The sequence below is a fragment of the Monomorium pharaonis genome, chromosome 11 (assembly GCF_013373865.1).
Source record: "Monomorium pharaonis isolate MP-MQ-018 chromosome 11, ASM1337386v2, whole genome shotgun sequence".
NCBI classification, from domain to species: Eukaryota; Metazoa; Arthropoda; class Insecta; order Hymenoptera; family Formicidae; genus Monomorium; species Monomorium pharaonis.
In genome coordinates, this window is record NC_050477.1 from 13160359 (window position 1) to 13177814 (window position 17456).

Below are 17456 nucleotides of genomic sequence, written 5' to 3' on the forward strand. Positions count from 1 at the left end.
CACAGCAATTTACCACAAAATATTCAAATAACATAATTACATAGTGTTAAATTAACGTGCACTTCCCCGTTGAAAAGATCAGATGGAAATTTAGATGATTATCCACATGTATGTAGATTCCTATGTATGTATAGATGCATTTTAGATGGTTTTGTATGAATTCCCCATACGGATAACTATAGAAAATGCATACAAAACCTGCATCTAAATCCATGGGAATACACGTATATATGGAACCATGTGGATTTCCATTTGATCTTTTCAACAGGGTTAGATATGTTAAAAATTTAAATAAAAAATTTTATAAGAACCGGTTTTAACATTTAAATATAAAAATGTTTTCTACTGTGTATGCATTCGAATTTCCCGCTTCGTACTGCATTAACGTGCACTGCGCAAGAGTCTGCTGAAAATCGCACTTTTTACTCGATAATGCCGCGTAACTTTAGTGAGAATTAACGTTGGAGTGCATACGAAAAAATAACAGTTTTCACATTTACGCCCTAACATGTTAAACTTAATCATAAATTGCGAAAAAGTTTAATTAAAAATGCGTTTGATTAGCGTGTTGACGAGAGGATACAAAAAGACGAGAATCGATGGCCGTCGCCACAGACTTTTCCTGCGCATGAGCGATTGTGTCTGCGGGGGCAGCAGGGAGCAGAGGAGAAATAGAAGAGGAGAGTGGAGTGGAGTGGAGTGGACGTTCTTCTTTCGATCTTCACTACCTGCCTGCCTATCCCGAATCGACCGGTCGTCTTCTCACATCCTCGTTAACTTGTAGAGCCTGAAAATGGCGCTCTTATCCTTACGTTTAGCGTCGTCCTTGGCCAGGCACCTGCCGAATACCACGGCCCAGGTAAATAGGAGAGATCTCTCGTTAAACGCACTCGCAATTATCGCGCGTGTTGTATTGCCTGGCGATACGCATGTCGACATTTTCCACTTTGTCAGAGCCGTCACCTGTGTTCTGATTTAGCTCACTTATCGTTTTCGGTCTTCCCGAGGACTGTAGATAAAAAGCGAAGCAAATACTTTGATTCCAAAATTAATATTTGCATGATGCTAGTGATGTTGACTTGATTATATAGGTATATTATGTAAAGTGTGTTGGAGTAATGAGTTATGTAATAAGAGTTTCGGCGAAACATTTTACCAATGTTACATATGTATATACGTACTTTTTCATGCTTTAGATTAATTGGCCTGCCGCTACTATAGCTTCTCGCAAGTATCATGTCACCTGCAGTCGCCGTTCAGCAGAGATCTCTGCTATTCTGGAGGAACGTATCCTTGGATCTGCGCCAAAGGTAAATCAACTCTATCAGAAGTAAATTATGTTATTTAATATTTCATCTATTTAATGTGACATAATACGATATTAAATGTTTCACTTTTATCAATTTTAAACATACTTTTATAATTAAAATGTTTTCCAACAATATATGTATTTTTTAAGAAAAAAGATATATTTTAGGCTAATCTTGAAGAGACTGGCAGGGTACTCAGTATTGGAGATGGTATCGCACGTGTGTACGGGTTGAAGAACATTCAAGCTGACGAAATGGTAGAGTTTAGCTCAGGCTTAAAGGGTATGGCGTTGAATTTGGAGCCTGACAATGTGGGTGTTGTCGTATTTGGTAATGACAGACACATTAAGGAGGGTGATATTGTCAAGCGTACTGGTGCTATTGTTGATGTTCCCGTTGGCGAAGAACTGTTAGGCCGTGTTGTTGATGCCTTGGGTAATCCTATCGATGGCAAGGGGCCTTTAAACAGTAAATTAAGATTCCGTATTGGAACAAAAGCTCCAGGCATTATCCCCAGGTAATATATAATTGTTACTTTTATTTGACTGTCCTGAGAAAATCAATTGAGATTCTATTTTTGAAAAATGAGATTAAGTGATAAGGGGATTCTAAAGTTGTCTGTTTTATTGACATTTTATAAATAAGGTAATTTTTTAATTGGCTTTATAAAATTGAAAAAATTCATTACAAAATAGAAGTATGTACAAAAATAAAACCTGCAATGGTTAACTTAATATCAAAAATTAAAAAAATAAAAATCTTACTCATTTTTTATATGTAGAGTTATCAGTTGACAAAAATAGTTGCTTAATAGAAAAATTCTATGGTATATATGTTTAAAATGGGATATACGTAAGCTAAAGACAGCATATTAGAATAATATTGTGCAAATGGAACTAAGATTAAAAGTCTAGAAAAAAAGATTCTCTTTTAAAAAACAAGTTTTAAATAAAATATCTTTGAAATAGCTTTATTTGAAATAACTAGAATTAAAAAAGCTTTTACACAAAGTTTACACAAAAATGAAGAGAGAAAAGGGTAATTTCACATCAATAACAAAAAAAATTTGTAACAAAAATTAAAAATGTTATTGATATGAAATTGCCCTTTGGTCTTTTTATTTTTGTGAGTACTGTGATTGTGTAAAAGGATTTAAAATTCTGTAGAATTCAAAGGTGTTTTCTAATAAAAAATGGTGACTCTATATTATCAATACTGTTCAAGTTTGACAGACACTTTAATTATATATTCAATATGTACTTAATATTACATAACACTCTTTCTTGGATAACAGAGTATCAGTTAGGGAGCCTATGCAAACTGGAATAAAAGCTGTGGATTCCTTGGTGCCTATTGGTCGTGGTCAACGTGAATTGATCATTGGAGATAGGCAAACTGGAAAAACTGCTCTTGCCATTGATACTATTATCAATCAAAAGCGTTTCAATGATGGCGGAGAAGAAAAGAAGAAATTATACTGCATTTACGTCGCGATTGGTCAGAAGAGATCCACCGTTGCACAAATTGTAAAGCGTTTAACAGACAGTGGTGCTATCAATTACACTATCATTGTATCCGCCACTGCCTCCGATGCGGCTCCGCTTCAGTACTTGGCTCCCTACTCTGGATGTGCCATGGGAGAGTTCTTCAGGTGAATATTTAAAATAAGATACTGTCATTTTAAATTTAAAGTATTCTATTCTTTTTTCTTTTTTTAATTAATATGTATATATTTTTAATTCATATGTGTCAAATTTATTGCTGCAAATTCACATAGTATTTATTGTTTTGCAGAGATAATGGAAAACATGCCTTAATCATTTACGATGATTTGTCCAAGCAAGCTGTTGCCTATCGACAAATGTCTCTGCTACTTAGAAGACCACCTGGTCGCGAAGCCTACCCCGGCGACGTATTCTACCTTCATTCTCGTTTGCTTGAAAGAGCTGCAAAAATGAATGAAGGGCTGGGTGGTGGATCGTTGACAGCTTTGCCTGTTATCGAAACGCAAGCCGGTGATGTGTCTGCTTACATCCCTACCAATGTAATCTCTATTACCGATGGTCAGATCTTTTTGGAAACCGAATTGTTTTACAAGGGTATTCGACCTGCTATTAACGTCGGTTTATCCGTATCGCGTGTCGGATCTGCTGCTCAAACCAAGGCCATGAAACAGGTTATAAATCTTTTTTTTTAATTACATTAATGTAAAATTTAAATACAAATTGACACTTGATTACACAGGTTGCTGGTTCTATGAAATTAGAATTGGCCCAATATCGTGAAGTAGCAGCTTTCGCTCAGTTTGGTTCGGATTTGGATGCTGCAACTCAGCAATTGTTGAATCGCGGCGTGAGATTAACGGAGCTTCTCAAACAGGGACAATATGGTAAAATTGTTATCATTTAACGTTGTCAATAATTATAATATTAATTTATTTACCCATTCTTTTACATTGCTGTTTTTAGTACCCATGGCTATTGAAGAACAGGTAGCAGTTATATATTGCGGTGTACGTGGCTACCTTGACAAAATGGACCCTACCAAGATAACCAGTTTTGAAAAAGAATTTCTTGCACACATCAGGTATACATTATATTAGATATGACTTATACAATGTACGTTTCGTTAATACACATGATGATATAATTTAAAATATATTATTCTTTTTCAGGTCTACTCAACAAGATCTTCTTGCTACCATTGCGAAAGAAAATGTAATTAGTGAAGCATCAGACGCGAAACTAAAGAAAGTAGTTACAGATTTCCTTGCGTCCTTCTCAGCATAAAGTGCGATCATCAAAACTCATTTTAATGCGAGTCAACATAGATAATGGAAGAACATGAGGTGTTCTTAAAGATTTTTCTGCTGCTGTGTTAATGTACCGATATTACGCATCGCTATACAAATGTTATTATTAAAATGTAATTATGTATAATATCTGTACATTAAAAATATTATTGCAGCAATTCCATAAACGACCTGTAAATTTGACAGCCATCTACAATATATTGATACATAAAAAATGGTCTTTAATAAAAATAAAAACCCTAATGTTTTGGATTTTTTTCTAATATAAATTTCAATAACAAGAGTACACTTTAGAAAAAGCTTTTAAAAAAATAAAAATATAGAAATGTTTTTCAATAGTTTTATTTGCTTTTAATTATCCTAAAATATATTTTTTCATGCCCTGTACATACAAGATCAATTAAATCAAATCAGAGTCAATTCTAATCCCTTTGACTTATAATTCACAGTATTTTATATATACATAACCTAATTTATATATTATATATATGTACATTCATTTACAATTCTCTTTCACTCTACAATTCTTGCATAAAAATACAAGATTTATATATTATCTATATTATAAAATTTTATATAAATCTTGCAATCTTAATTGCAAATACCTTTCCTTGTTTACAGGTATATAAGAGTACTTACATATGGACGTTCATATTGCACAATCTTGAAATTGTAAAAATTTATAACATAATTGCCTATAACACCTTTACTTATAAATTCTGCATTATATATTTTATTTAAATTAATGAATTTAACTGAGAAATCTTATGGACATTTTCTGCTCAACATCCGAACGTTCTAGTGCCTTACAAAATTCTTCAAATGATATCATACCATCGCCATTTTCATCAGCCTCAACTATGGTCCGTTCTGCAATGCTGGTCAGCTGTTCTTCACTGAAATACAGGTTTATTAAATTTCTGTTAATTGTTTCATCTAATTAGAAAAATGGATGAAAATTATATTGATATATTGACAATTATAAAAACACATTAATCCTTACCTGATATTTGCACCAACCATCATGTGCAAAATAGCAAGTAGTTCATCTTTTGATATAAGATCGTCATTATCCAAATCATACATTTTAAATGCAACTGAAAAAAATTTTTAATTTATTTAAAAATTTGCAATATATATTTCATAAATTTAATAAATATCTAGATTGAGATATGTTACTTCATACTATGTTACACTTGACAATATTTACATCTCAACTTTTGTTGCCTAGAATTTAATCGATTAGGGCTATTCTTCTTGATAGGCCTGAAATGAGCTAGAACCTGCATGAACTGCAGGAAATTGACTCTGTCATTTCCACTTTCTTCGAAAAAGGCATTTACGATTCTATCACCAAGTGGATTTATTGCCAACTCCGGGATCCTGAGAAAATCTTCTCGGCTAAGTGTACCGCAATCTCCACGATCCAGACTCGTGAAACGGCTATACAAACGTTCAATTTGATTCGGTGTAACTGTAATAAAAAGAGTACTCAGTTGTATTGGCATTGTTATACACCTGTCTCATTGAAAATTGTTTAAGACGTTTATCGCGTGTTTACAGAAAATAGGTTGATTCGGACTAATTAATTCGTATGAAATGAATAACCAATATGGATACTTACAACCAGTAGCATTCTGTATCTGTGCTATCTCATCCTCGCGCAGAAGGAGACTCGATCTGTTACCCATTTTTGACAATTAAAATTTAGACAGGTTTATCAAAACACTGCGAGTACTATTTACATAGCACACAGGAAAAATGCAGGCTGATACAGGTGTGGCAAATGGCAATATCACACGATCATATGACCGTTAACAACCGCGAATGATAGACTTTGGACAGCAGAGCAAAAAATTTCCTCGGTAAAGGCCCTCATACATGAATTGACATAAGGCCGGTATTCATAGTCAAATCTTATTTCAAGATCGTCTCAAGCAATGTCTTAAGATGCTAATACGGCTCTGTGATTGGTTGATGGCATCTTAAAACAGTACTTAAGATGATCTTAAATATAAGACCCGACTATGAATACCGGCCATAACCATAACGTAAGGTTTTGACCATAGACCTTACAGATATGGACTGGCAATACCAAGCGAAACCGTGTCCATACTTCTCTCTCTAAAGAGTCCGGAAATATGTTTCGCGCATGCTTGTACATATTATACATTGAAATCCAATGACCTAGGCCGGAATTCATAGGACGGTATTCATAGTCGATTCTTATATTTAAGATTATCTTAAGTACAGTCTTAAGATGCCATCAACCAATCACAGAGCCGTATTAGCATCTTAAGACATTACTTGAGACAATCTTAAAATAAGATTCGACTATGAATACCGACCATAGTCGAATCTTATTCAAGTTCCAGCTTAAGCACGATCTTGAGACGTTATTTCGTTGGTCAATGCTGTTATTTCATTGGTTAAGTAAGTCTCAAGTCGGCTCGAAGCTAGACTTAAGACAATGCTTAAGCTTAAGATCGGTCTATGGCCGGTATTCATAGGCCGGTATTCATAGTCAAATCTTATTTCAAGATCGTCTCAAGCAATGTCTTAAGATGCTAATAGGCTCTGTGATTGGTTGATGGCATCTTAAGACAGTACTTAAGATGATCTTAAATATAAGATCCGACTATGAATACCGGCCTATGAATCCCGTCTCTAGGCCGGTATTCATAGTCGGATCTTATATTTAAGATCATCTTAAGTACTGTCTTAAGATGCCATCAGCCAATCACAGAGCCGTATTAGCATCTTAAAACATTGCTTGAGACGATCTTTAAATAAGATTCGATTATGAATACCGGCCCTAGTGTGCTTTCCAGCAAGACACAGTGGGTGTTTACGATAATGGCTATCCGAGTAATTTTCTCTAGGACCGAAATATATGATAAGCACAACCATCTACTATCATCATGATTCGTGACAACTCAATGCTGTCCGGTATAGCCAAATCATCACGAGCAAGTTGCGAGTTGCGAGTTCCGTGAGTTTGTAGCAGGTAACCTAAAAAGTACGACATAAATAATTTGATTATTACAATTAAAAATAATCTGTTTTTAATGTATGATAAGATTATTAACTTTAAAATAGTAATTATATGTAACACAATCATGTATTTTTAAAGTATTGTCTAAAGTAATATCAAAGATTATTTTATTTACAAATATTTATTTTGTCTATCAAGTTTCTATCATAACGGTATTATTTCAAAACCTTATATAATATTTTAATTAAACATTGATTCTCAATAAATGTTATTATTTATTATTAACTAACATATATATTAGAAAAGTTATCTTTTATTAAACAGATGGTATTAACACTTTGAAACAAATGAGATAAATTATGTAAAATTACTAAATAAATCATTATTAATAATATTTTTTAGATTACAAGTAAAATAAAAATTTAAGTATAAATATTTTTCTTTCTTGTAACAACTATTAATGATAAGTTGCATGGTGTTATCATTATTTTAAAAAATCATATATCTTTATGTATAAATATTATACATGAATATTTCATTAATGTGAAACTAATAATAATGTTTACAATAAATTTTTTTAATTTGTAATACAAGTGCATAGTAAATTAAGATATACTGTAAATTAACAGATATACGTTAGATATGCGTTAGATATATGTCATAATAGAAACTTGATAGACAAATTAATAAATAAATAAAATATTTGTAAATAAAATAATCTCTTTAATATTACTTTAGACAATACTTTAAAAATACATGATTGTGTTATATAATTACTATTTTAATAAAGTTAATAATCTTATCATACATTAAAAACAGATTATTTTTAATTGTAATAATCAAATTATTTATGTCGTACTTTTTAGGTTACCTGCTACAAACTCACGGAACTCGCAACTCGCAACTTGCTCGTGATGATTTGGCTATACCGGACAGCATTGAGTTGTCACGAATCATGATGATAGTAGATGGTTGTGCTTATCATATATTTCGGTCCTAGAGAAAATTACTCGGATAGCCATTATCGTAAACACCCATGGAGTTTTAGCATTATGCCCGATTTCTTCACTTTCCGATAAAGTTATCCGGAGGATAAATATCAAATTTAACCAATCACGTGCATAGATCTGGTAGTTTATCTTCTGGGGCTACATTCCAAAATATATAGTACACGTAACGTATCCTATATTACATCGAGTAAAATTTTCTTCGGAAAGAACGTTTTGGAATGTAGCCTGGATAATTTTAACCGCAAGATAACTGGACGTGAAGAAATCGGGCATTAGAGTGAGAAAAATATTTTTGTCACTCTATGGTCTGTTTTTTCTAGCTGCACTGTTGCACTGGTGCAATAAGTTAAATGGTCTGTTCTTTCTAGCTGCACTGTTGCACTGGTGCAATAAGTTAGAATGAGAAAAAATATACTTGTCTTACTTTAACTTATTGCACCGGTGCAACAGTGCAGCTAGAAAGAACAGACCATTTAACTTATTGCACCAGTGCAACAGTGCAGCTAGAAAGAACAGACCATAGAGTGACAAAAATATTTTTCTCAGACCAAAAGTACGACAAGTATATTTGTTCTCATTTTAACTTATTGCACCAGTGCAACAGTGAGCTAGAAAGAACAGACCATAGTCTATTGCACCAGTGCAGCAGTGCACCTAAAAAAAAAAAACAATTCTATCTATTGTCCCTAGATGTCCCCTCAATTTTTTCATACGTCGATTTGTATATGGATAAGGGTTGGTACCGCTGATACGTTTCGGCAAGAGATACTCTGTTGTGAATTGTGATTCTCACAACGATATTTTCCAAAACATACAAATAGTGGTTGACGAAGATTCCTATGGTGATCGGATTTTGTGAGAAAGCTATTTGAAGTAAGTTTCAGTAGTGATATTATTCTTTCTCGTCGCATTAACTTTTTTTATATTAATTCAATAGGTGCTCATGTGGGCATTAGTTTAATATCAAATGTTACAAATAAGTTAACTTGTTTTGACATGATATCAAATGATATTAAACATTACGATGCGATAAATTGTAATTTTACATACCGCATCTGTTCCGATTTCTCTTGACAGTCTAGATCGACTATAACTTTACAATGATTTATTTTATAAAATCAGGATGAGTGCCAGACTTCTAAAAGACCCTGCCACTGCGTCCAGTCGCATATTTGTAGGTCATTTACAAACTGACGACGTTACAAAGTTAGAGCTGGAAGAACATTTCTCCAAATATGGCACTGTTATAGCATCTATAATAAACAGAGGCTTTGGATTTGTGCAGTTTGAAGAAGAACAATCTGCACAGAAAGCTATTCAAAATGAAGATGGTGCAATGTTCAAAGGCAGACGTATAGGTACACTATAGAAATACAATTAGGCACACTTGATTATATTTTTTTCTGACATTTTTTCTTTTATTTAAGCTACCTTTTAGCTTTAATAAAACTTTAGCTTTTAATCTTTAGGCAAATTAAATATGAAGCTGTACATAAAGTTTAGCTGAAACAAATACAAATAAAAAATGAAATTTTTAAAAATATATTTTGTATTTTTATATAAAATACGAATAAAGAAATATTAAAATATAGAAGAGTCACTAATGGTTCTTTGATCTGTACAATTGGTTAGAAAAGAAAGTCTATAGTGGTACATAGCTAAAAGGTTAATTAAGAGTCTATTATAGATAATCAATGGTTTTTATCTTGCAAGAAAGTCTGTATAAAAAGTCTATAATTCTTTTAATTTTTTTATTTGAATTTATAGATGTCAGACCAGCAAAAAAAGATAATCAATCCACTGGTGCTGGAAATGCAGGAAATTCAAATGCAAAACAAATGAGTGGACCAAATAACCCATTTAATTCCATGAATAATCAATTCAATAATACAAGTGAAATGTATGGTGTGAATAAGCCAAATTATGCAGGTGGAATGAATCAGAGCTTTGGGAGTGACAATTCTTTTGGCAACAACCAAAAAGATATTCAGGGTAGAAGTGGTGGAAACATTCTCTTTGATGATGGAAATCAAGCTGGGAATAATGATAATGACCAGTTTAATGGAAAACATAATAATAATGGAAATGATTTTAATAATCCTGTACAAAATCGTGGAAATATTCAATTTAATATGAATAATCCTAATCGTGGAAATGATCAGTTTGCTGCTGGTCAAAATAGAGGCCCTAACAATCAATTTGGAAATAACCAAATGGGAAATCAGAATAGGCCTGGAGGAAATCGAAATCAAACTAATCAGGGCAATAACCAAAATGCTAGTGGTGGTACTCATAGACCTCGTGGAACAAGAGGTGGAAAGAATCGAAATAAAAATAATCAGAACAATCCAAATAATCTGAACAATCCGAACGTAAATAATTTTAGAGATCGAAGTCCAATTAACAGGAATAATCGGATGGAGGATAAAACAAACAGAGACTGGGATCTTAAACAAGGAGATAGGTTACGTAACAACAATTTTGCTAGAGATTCATTTAATGACAGTGGAAATCGTTATGATGATTTTAAAGCCTCTGGAACTAGAGAAACAAATACGAATTTTGGGTAAATTAGTCATTTTTGTAGTTGTAATTATGAAAACTTTAAGTAATATGCAAACAATAGTGATTTTAATGAGGTTTTAGACATGATGAGATTACTGTCAGTTTATTAATTTGCACAGATATAGATAATGAAACATCTATTTGTGTTACAGAAACACCAGTGGAGCATCAGATTATCTTTCCATTGCAGCTGAAAAAAATGACTGTGAAATTATTGTCGTTAACAAAGCATTAACGTGAGATATCAATTCTTAAACAATGTGTCTATAATACTAGACATTGCTCTGAAATATCGAAGAAAAAATTGACATTGCATTTAAATAATTTGATTAATTAATTGCATGCCGACTGGTCAATTCTCTTCTCCTTTGTTCGAGATTTCATAGCTATTTCTAGTATGATGGAATGCAAGGCTTTATAACACTATAAGTTTGACTAAGTTACAAGTTTAAATTGTGTAACATACTTATTAAATATCTAAATTATTTATTAAATGTGCAGGAAGTACGCAGAAGATATCGAATTACGCTTGAAACAAGTCGGTTTAATGGTAGATCTGCTGTTTCCAAATGAAGATGTTCCTTTAGGTCGTGTTTTGGGAAATATAGCGAGTCGTGGTTGTCTTTATGCTGTAGTTATTACACCTGTCAATCTGGAGCACCATTCCTTAACACTCAATATTTTACATGGTTTGCCACAAGGTAAGATTTCAATAATTGATTACAGTATTAAAATTTACAATATATAATTAACATCAATTAATTGGCACTACATGTATTACTTATGTGTGATCTAATTAATAATAAAATGCTTATAGAACACAGAAACATGCCCGTTGAAGATGCTATAAGTTTGATTTCACGAGATTTCACGAATTATAAAGCTGGTGGCCGTTCAGTTCCTTTGAATACACCTCTTGCAAGTGAGCGTCATCCAGACGCTATACAAGTTCTTCTTAATATGCTGGCTGACAATCGTCAACTGACAGTTTTGCAATATGATCGCGTCATAAAGTATCTTGACATGAAACGTGAGGAACAAGTACAAGTTGAGTTAGGTGATGCAAAAGATTTGCCAGTAAAAACACCAATTGCGTCAGTCAATGACCCAAAACAGGCTGAATTACAAACGAGAATATTGAATATTTTAAATAGCAGTAAAAATACACCAAGCACAACAGCAGAGCCCAGTCCAGTGCCTCCACCGACTTCAACATCAGCTTCAGTACCACCAGCTAATTGGGGAACAGGTTACAAATCATAAAATTATGTTAAAAATTGATTTGCGTACAAATTACATTCTGTTGATCAAATTAATAATATATTTTACATCTACATATATGAAACTTGTTAGAATTTAAAACTTTAAAAGTAAAATTTTGATTATATAAATTTGTAGTACTAAATAAGAAATTTTATCTGCAATTAATTTAAATAGAATTTAGAATTTATTTACTTCAAGCATATACAATGCCAAGAAGGGACTTGGTTTACAATCAAGGACTTATCCAAGCATCCATCCCTACCTTGCAATTAATTTAAATATTAAGTATAGCTTTTTTGGTTAGCATAGTGGAAATAAACTTTGGAAAATTTATTCATGGTTTGTGAAAGTATAAACTTCATAAATGCTTATTGTATTGTGTCGTAGCATCAAACACAGCCACATCATCTACAACAACCTCTTCTACTGGAGTTTCACCTTCACCTCTCTTAAATGACCCTACAGTTCAGAAAGCTCTTGACAGTCTTTTGCAAGGTAATTTATTAAAAAACATTGGCGATCAACAACCATCACCTGCAACAACAACAACAACAACAACAACAACAACAACTGGAGCACCATTATTCGCTGCTTTCTCCAATATTGGTAGATTTTAATTACATAAATTCTATTACACATCTTTATAAGTTTTAGTATTCTTTATACTTTTCCGATTTTATTCTATATTAAATATACACTTGCAAAAATGCAGTCAACAGAAAAAGAACGTAGAAGCAGTGTTGCAAACATGATATTTTAGTACATTGTATATTAACCGTGTAAAAGGATAAATTCAAGATAAGAAATTTATAATAACTTTAAAAGCACAACAATTATAATTCAAATATTCACATAATTATTGTTATTGCCTATGTGTATGGTATGTATCGTTGATAATACACTTCTCTAAATAGCTATGTGTTTAAATAATTAATAAAGCATAGTATATACATGCTTTAATAATCATTGCATATAATTTATCAGAAATAACTTCATACATATATTTTGCATTGCGCACAAATGCTTAAATGTGTGGATTATTAAGCAATATGCATATACACACCATACTTTTATTTAAAATGGAACTAATATTTTTCATTATATATATTTTTATGTAAAAATCAGTTTTTATACAACTTAGAATGATGAATGTTAGATAAATATGCAGTATAATTAAAGATATATCTTCTTTTTATTGTATGACAATTATTTTAATTTCTTCATGTTCCTATATTATAAAATCTAACATTATTCTAACATTATCCCTAATAATTGCTTCTTTGACCGAAGATTACAATAATATTGCAAGTAATTAGATAGGTTATGATAATTAATGTTGATTTAAAAAATTTTTTTGTTTTACGTATTAACAGTTACATGAGTTTATATTTGCCAAATTTTGTAACAAAATTGATTTTATGTATGTATATATATATATATATATATATATCCCTTCAAGTAGACGTGCGTAAAATAAAATCGAATTTTTTAATTCACCGACTGATCAATTGCATTATGCACAAATATGGTTTTTACAGAGCAAAGTTCTATTTATGTATAATTTAATTGATCAATTGATGAGTTAAAAAGCTCTATCGAGATATTTTAGGTTTTAATAATATTATTTGGCTATAGAACGTAAATTTATAAGTCTACTGAAGTAAAAAGGTGTAAATTTTATTAATACTATGCTTTTCAAATTTATGTAATATGTTAAAAATATATTATGTTTAAAGAATCGTATCACGTGTAATTGTGTCACGTAATCAATTTTCTTGTATTTTTGATGTACTTCCTTATGTAACACGAATATAAAATTTATTAATATCAAAATACAAAATTAAAAATGTGATATAATAAAATAAAATTTAATTATTTCCAAACTTGCATTGCATTAATATGTGTTTCTAGGGATTCTAGCTCCTTTTCTAGTGACACTCTTGTCTCTAGTTGATGAGTTAGGGTGCAGTCCCATGGAGCGGATTATGCGGAACGAGCGGAGCGGATCACCAATCGCGAGATCATTCTGATAGAACTCTTTCAAAGATTCCGTCGAAACGGTCCTGTGATTGGTGATCCGCTCGTTCCACTTCCGCATAATCCGCTCCATGGGACCGCACCCTTAGGGCGTTTTCCAATAAATGATAAATTCGGCAGACCAGCGCGATGTCCAATAAGCCACTGCCTTTCCACTCATCTCTGTACGCCCATTGGATATCGTGCGTTGCGCGTGACAGAAATCGCGCTGGTCTGCTGGAGCCATAACACAGTAAAGATTATTTCATCTTTGTTTAACATTAGCCTTGTTTGTTTTGTCTATTCTGGGTCTACTCGAAGCAAACCCAAGCAGACCAACGCACTCTAATGCAAGGTCTACAATGTCAGCAGGAGTAATGGTATATCCACACAAACTTGCATAAGCGCATAAGCATATATAAGAAAATTGATTGGTTTACAAGCACTTACATAAGAAAGTAGATTAATCGAATTCCTTATGCATATGCTTATGCGCTTATGCAAGTTTGTGTGGATATACTATAATGGAGTAAGAGTAACAAGTAAGAAATATGAAATGAGATTTGCCCATTTTGTTTACTCCCGGTTTTTAATTGGTCAATTGTTACTCTTATTCCTTACTCCATTACTCTTGCTGACATTGTAGACCTTGCATTATAAAAGAGAGGAATCTGAGAGTGGTCATCGTGTCGTTTTAGGTGTTTTCATCCATCAGCACTTCTATAGGCACTGATGGATGAAAACACATAAGGCGATTTTTGGCGATCGTTTGGTACATGTACTAAAGCATACCAAACTGTACCAGAACCAATGGGATATAAATAAACTTCTTATTGGTTCTGGTACAGTTTGGTACATATACCAAACGATCGCCAAAAATCGCCTCTTAAAACGACGACGCAATAACCGCTCTCAGATTCCTCTTTGCTAATAGGTTGGCGTCATCGGAATCAACCTATTAAAGTGCGTTGGTCTGCTTGGGTTTGCTCCACGGTGGAAAAATACAAGGGGTGTTTACGATAATGGTTATCCGAGTAATTTTCTCTAGGACCAAAATATATAATAAGCACAACCATTTACTATCATCATGATTCGTAACAACTCAATGCTGTCCGGTATAGCCAAATCATCACGAGCAAGTTGCGAGTTGCGAGTTCCGTGAGTTTGTAGCAGGTAACCTAGCTAAAAAGTACGACATAAATAATTTGATTATTACAATTAAAAATAATCTGTTTTTAATGTATGATAAGATTATTAACTTTAAAATAGTAATTATATGTAACACAATCATGTATTTTTAAAGTATTGTCTAAAGTAATATCAAAGATGATTTTATTTACAAATATTTATTTTGTCTATCAAGTTTCTATCATAACGGTATTATTTCAAAACCTAATATAATATTTTAATTAAACATTGATTCTCAATAAATGTTATTATTTATTATTAACTAACATATATATTAGAAAAGTCATCTTTTATTAAACGGATGGTATTAACACTTTGAAACAAATGAGATAAATTATGTAAAATTACTAAATAAATCATTATTAATAATATTTTTTAGATTACAAGTAAAATAAAAATTTAAGTATAAATATTTTTCTTTCTTGTAACAACTATTAATGATAAGTTGCATGGTGTTATCATTATTTTAAAAAATCATATATCTTTATGTATAAATATTATGCATGAATATTTCATTAATGTGAAACTAATAATAATGTTTACAATAAATTTTTTTAATTTGTAATACAAGTGCATAGTAAATTAAGATATACTGTAAACAGATATACGTTAGATATGTGTTAGATATACGTTATAATAGAAACTTGATAGACAAATTAATAAATAAAATATTTGTAAATAAAATAATCTCTTTAATATTACTTTAGACAATACTTTAAAAATACATGATTGTGTTATATAATTACTATTTTAATGAAGTTAATAATCTTACCATACATTAAAAACAGATTATTTTTAATTGTAATAATCAAATTATTTATGTCGTACTTTTTAGGTTACCTGCTACAAACTCACGGAACTCGCAACTCGCAACTTGCTCGTGATGATTTGGCTATACCGGACAACATTGAGTTGTCACGAATCATGATGATAGTAGATGGTTGTGCTTATCATATATTTCGGTCCTAGAGAAATTTACTCGGATAGCCATTATCGTAAACACCCATTATCGTAAACACCCAAGGCACAGTTTAGCTATAACCAGTTACGACAGTCAGCGAAATTCTTCGTATAATATTTTACGACGCATGCGTCAACTGTACTATCTAAAATATGGCGGACATGGCGAGCCACGCGGTACGAAGCTATGAGCTAGACATGTGATAATTGCGTGTTAGAGGTTATATTGTGTGAATAATTTTTCAGTGATATTAAGCGATATTAATTAGGTATTATTTTGAAAAGATTATTAATGAAGATCATCTTCAGTGTTTTTTTCAATATCATTTATTTTGAAATAAATTATAATAATGAGTAAAGTTAGTAAAGGTGGATTTTCCTGTCTCATGTGTAAAAACATATCTGGACAAAACGCAGGTATAAAATTTTTTTGTTTTCCAAAAAATCCATTTATTTATTATTGTTTAACCTCATTTCAGAATTTAACTTTTTTTAACTTTTTCTGTAATTTTTTTTATTTATTCACTTATCTCTTTAATAACAATTTGACACGAATCATAAGAAATATTTTTACTATCTTTTTTTGTTTTATATCTTCGAATAACGCGCTTTCTTACAATCCAAAACATAGCGGATGGTCACGTGACTAGGTAACATAAACATCAAGGCTGCGTTCCGTTTCAACGCATGATGCGCATAATGCATTGTTCATCCTTGTTTAACGTTTGACAAACAACAAGGATGAACGATGCATCATGCGTATTATGCGTGAAACGGAACGCACCCCCAAGGTTCCGACTGTACTGTCGTAACTGGTTATAGCTAAACTGTGCCCAAGGTGTGCTCTTGCGCATATAGGTCTAACAACTAATAAAAAATGTGCTCCAGATACCGCCATCTTGTCGCGGAAATTTGAATTTGGCATACGTATTATTATTGGTTTAACTTATTTTTGTGTTTAAATTGTGATTGTTTCCTTATTTTTACTATAAGATAATTTTTAAAAAATTACGATATTCTAATTTAATATAAATAATGCGTTTTAAAATTACTTTCTAATTTAATTTTACATAACTTTTGATAAAGTTGGTTTTTTGTTCATACAATTTTTAATGTAATAAAATTAATTCTATAAACTATTAACTATATTTAGTTCAAAATTTTTTAATTTATACTTAATCTTGATATTTAATAATAAAAAGTAGATTAAAATATACATGTAAATTATGAAAAATAATCATAAACTAATAAAAGTAATTTTTAAAAAATAAAATTATTTAATTTTATTTGCGACTTTTTGTAGTAACATTTGATACATTTTTAATTTTAATTTAATT

General features: G+C 31.6%; 3 protein-coding genes across 4 annotated transcripts; 2 read left to right on the top strand and 1 right to left on the bottom strand.

Moving 5' to 3' along the window:
• Positions 1–673: 673 nt before the first annotated feature.
• Positions 674–4337, top strand: LOC105832415 (ATP synthase subunit alpha, mitochondrial). The gene is made up of 8 exons (XM_012673331.3): positions 674–859; positions 1197–1310; positions 1478–1827; positions 2605–2961; positions 3105–3486; positions 3555–3699; positions 3779–3896; positions 3985–4337. The coding sequence occupies exons 1-8, from the start codon at positions 794–796 to the stop codon at positions 4097–4099; spliced, it is 1647 nt and encodes a 548-aa protein (XP_012528785.1). The 5' UTR covers positions 674–793; the 3' UTR covers positions 4100–4337.
• A 112-nt stretch (positions 4338–4449) lies between these two features.
• LOC105832418 (calcineurin B homologous protein 1) lies at positions 4450–6062 on the bottom strand. Its single transcript, XM_012673336.3, has 4 exons — positions 5747–6062; positions 5333–5596; positions 5126–5219; positions 4450–5018 (listed from the first exon to the last, which is right to left on the bottom strand). The coding sequence occupies exons 1-4, from the start codon at positions 5811–5813 to the stop codon at positions 4874–4876; spliced, it is 570 nt and encodes a 189-aa protein (XP_012528790.1). The 5' UTR covers positions 5814–6062; the 3' UTR covers positions 4450–4873.
• Positions 6063–8846: 2784 nt separating this feature from the next.
• LOC105832398 (translation initiation factor IF-2) lies at positions 8847–13817 on the top strand. 2 transcript variants are annotated; one of them, XM_012673305.3, is made up of 7 exons: positions 8847–9000; positions 9250–9485; positions 9895–10693; positions 10845–10928; positions 11194–11393; positions 11510–11941; positions 12343–13817. In XM_012673305.3, exons 2-7 carry the CDS (start codon positions 9251–9253, stop codon positions 12570–12572), a joined length of 1980 nt encoding a protein of 659 aa, XP_012528759.1. In that variant the 5' UTR covers positions 8847–9000; position 9250; the 3' UTR covers positions 12573–13817. The 2 variants fall into 2 exon arrangements, with proteins under 2 accessions (XP_012528759.1, XP_012528760.1); XM_012673306.3 differs by having other exon boundaries at positions 9895–10591.
• Positions 13818–17456: the final 3639 nt, after the last annotated feature.

Bases quoted from the DNA above. Each gene is read 5' to 3' on its own strand.
- LOC105832418 (XM_012673336.3), bottom strand. From the start codon at position 5,813: ATGGGTAACAGATCGAGTCTCCTTCTGCGCGAGGATGAGATAGCACAG. The intron at 5,597-5,746 runs GTAAGTATCCAT...TTTTTATTACAG, and splicing joins GATACAGAATGCTACTGGTT to TTACACCGAATCAAATTGAA. The intron at 5,220-5,332 runs GTAAATATTGTC...AATTTTTTTCAG, and splicing joins TAGGCAACAAAAGTTGAGAT to TTGCATTTAAAATGTATGAT.
- LOC105832398 (XM_012673305.3), top strand. From the start codon at position 9,251: ATGAGTGCCAGACTTCTAAAAGACCCTGCCACTGCGTCCAGTCGCATA. The intron at 10,694-10,844 runs GTAAATTAGTCA...TTTGTGTTACAG, and splicing joins GAAACAAATACGAATTTTGG to AAACACCAGTGGAGCATCAG. The intron at 11,942-12,342 runs GTTACAAATCAT...ATTGTGTCGTAG, and splicing joins ACCAGCTAATTGGGGAACAG to CATCAAACACAGCCACATCA.
- LOC105832415 (XM_012673331.3), top strand. From the start codon at position 794: ATGGCGCTCTTATCCTTACGTTTAGCGTCGTCCTTGGCCAGGCACCTG. The intron at 3,487-3,554 runs GTTATAAATCTT...TTGATTACACAG, and splicing joins AAACCAAGGCCATGAAACAG to GTTGCTGGTTCTATGAAATT. The intron at 3,700-3,778 runs GTAAAATTGTTA...TGCTGTTTTTAG, and splicing joins TCTCAAACAGGGACAATATG to TACCCATGGCTATTGAAGAA.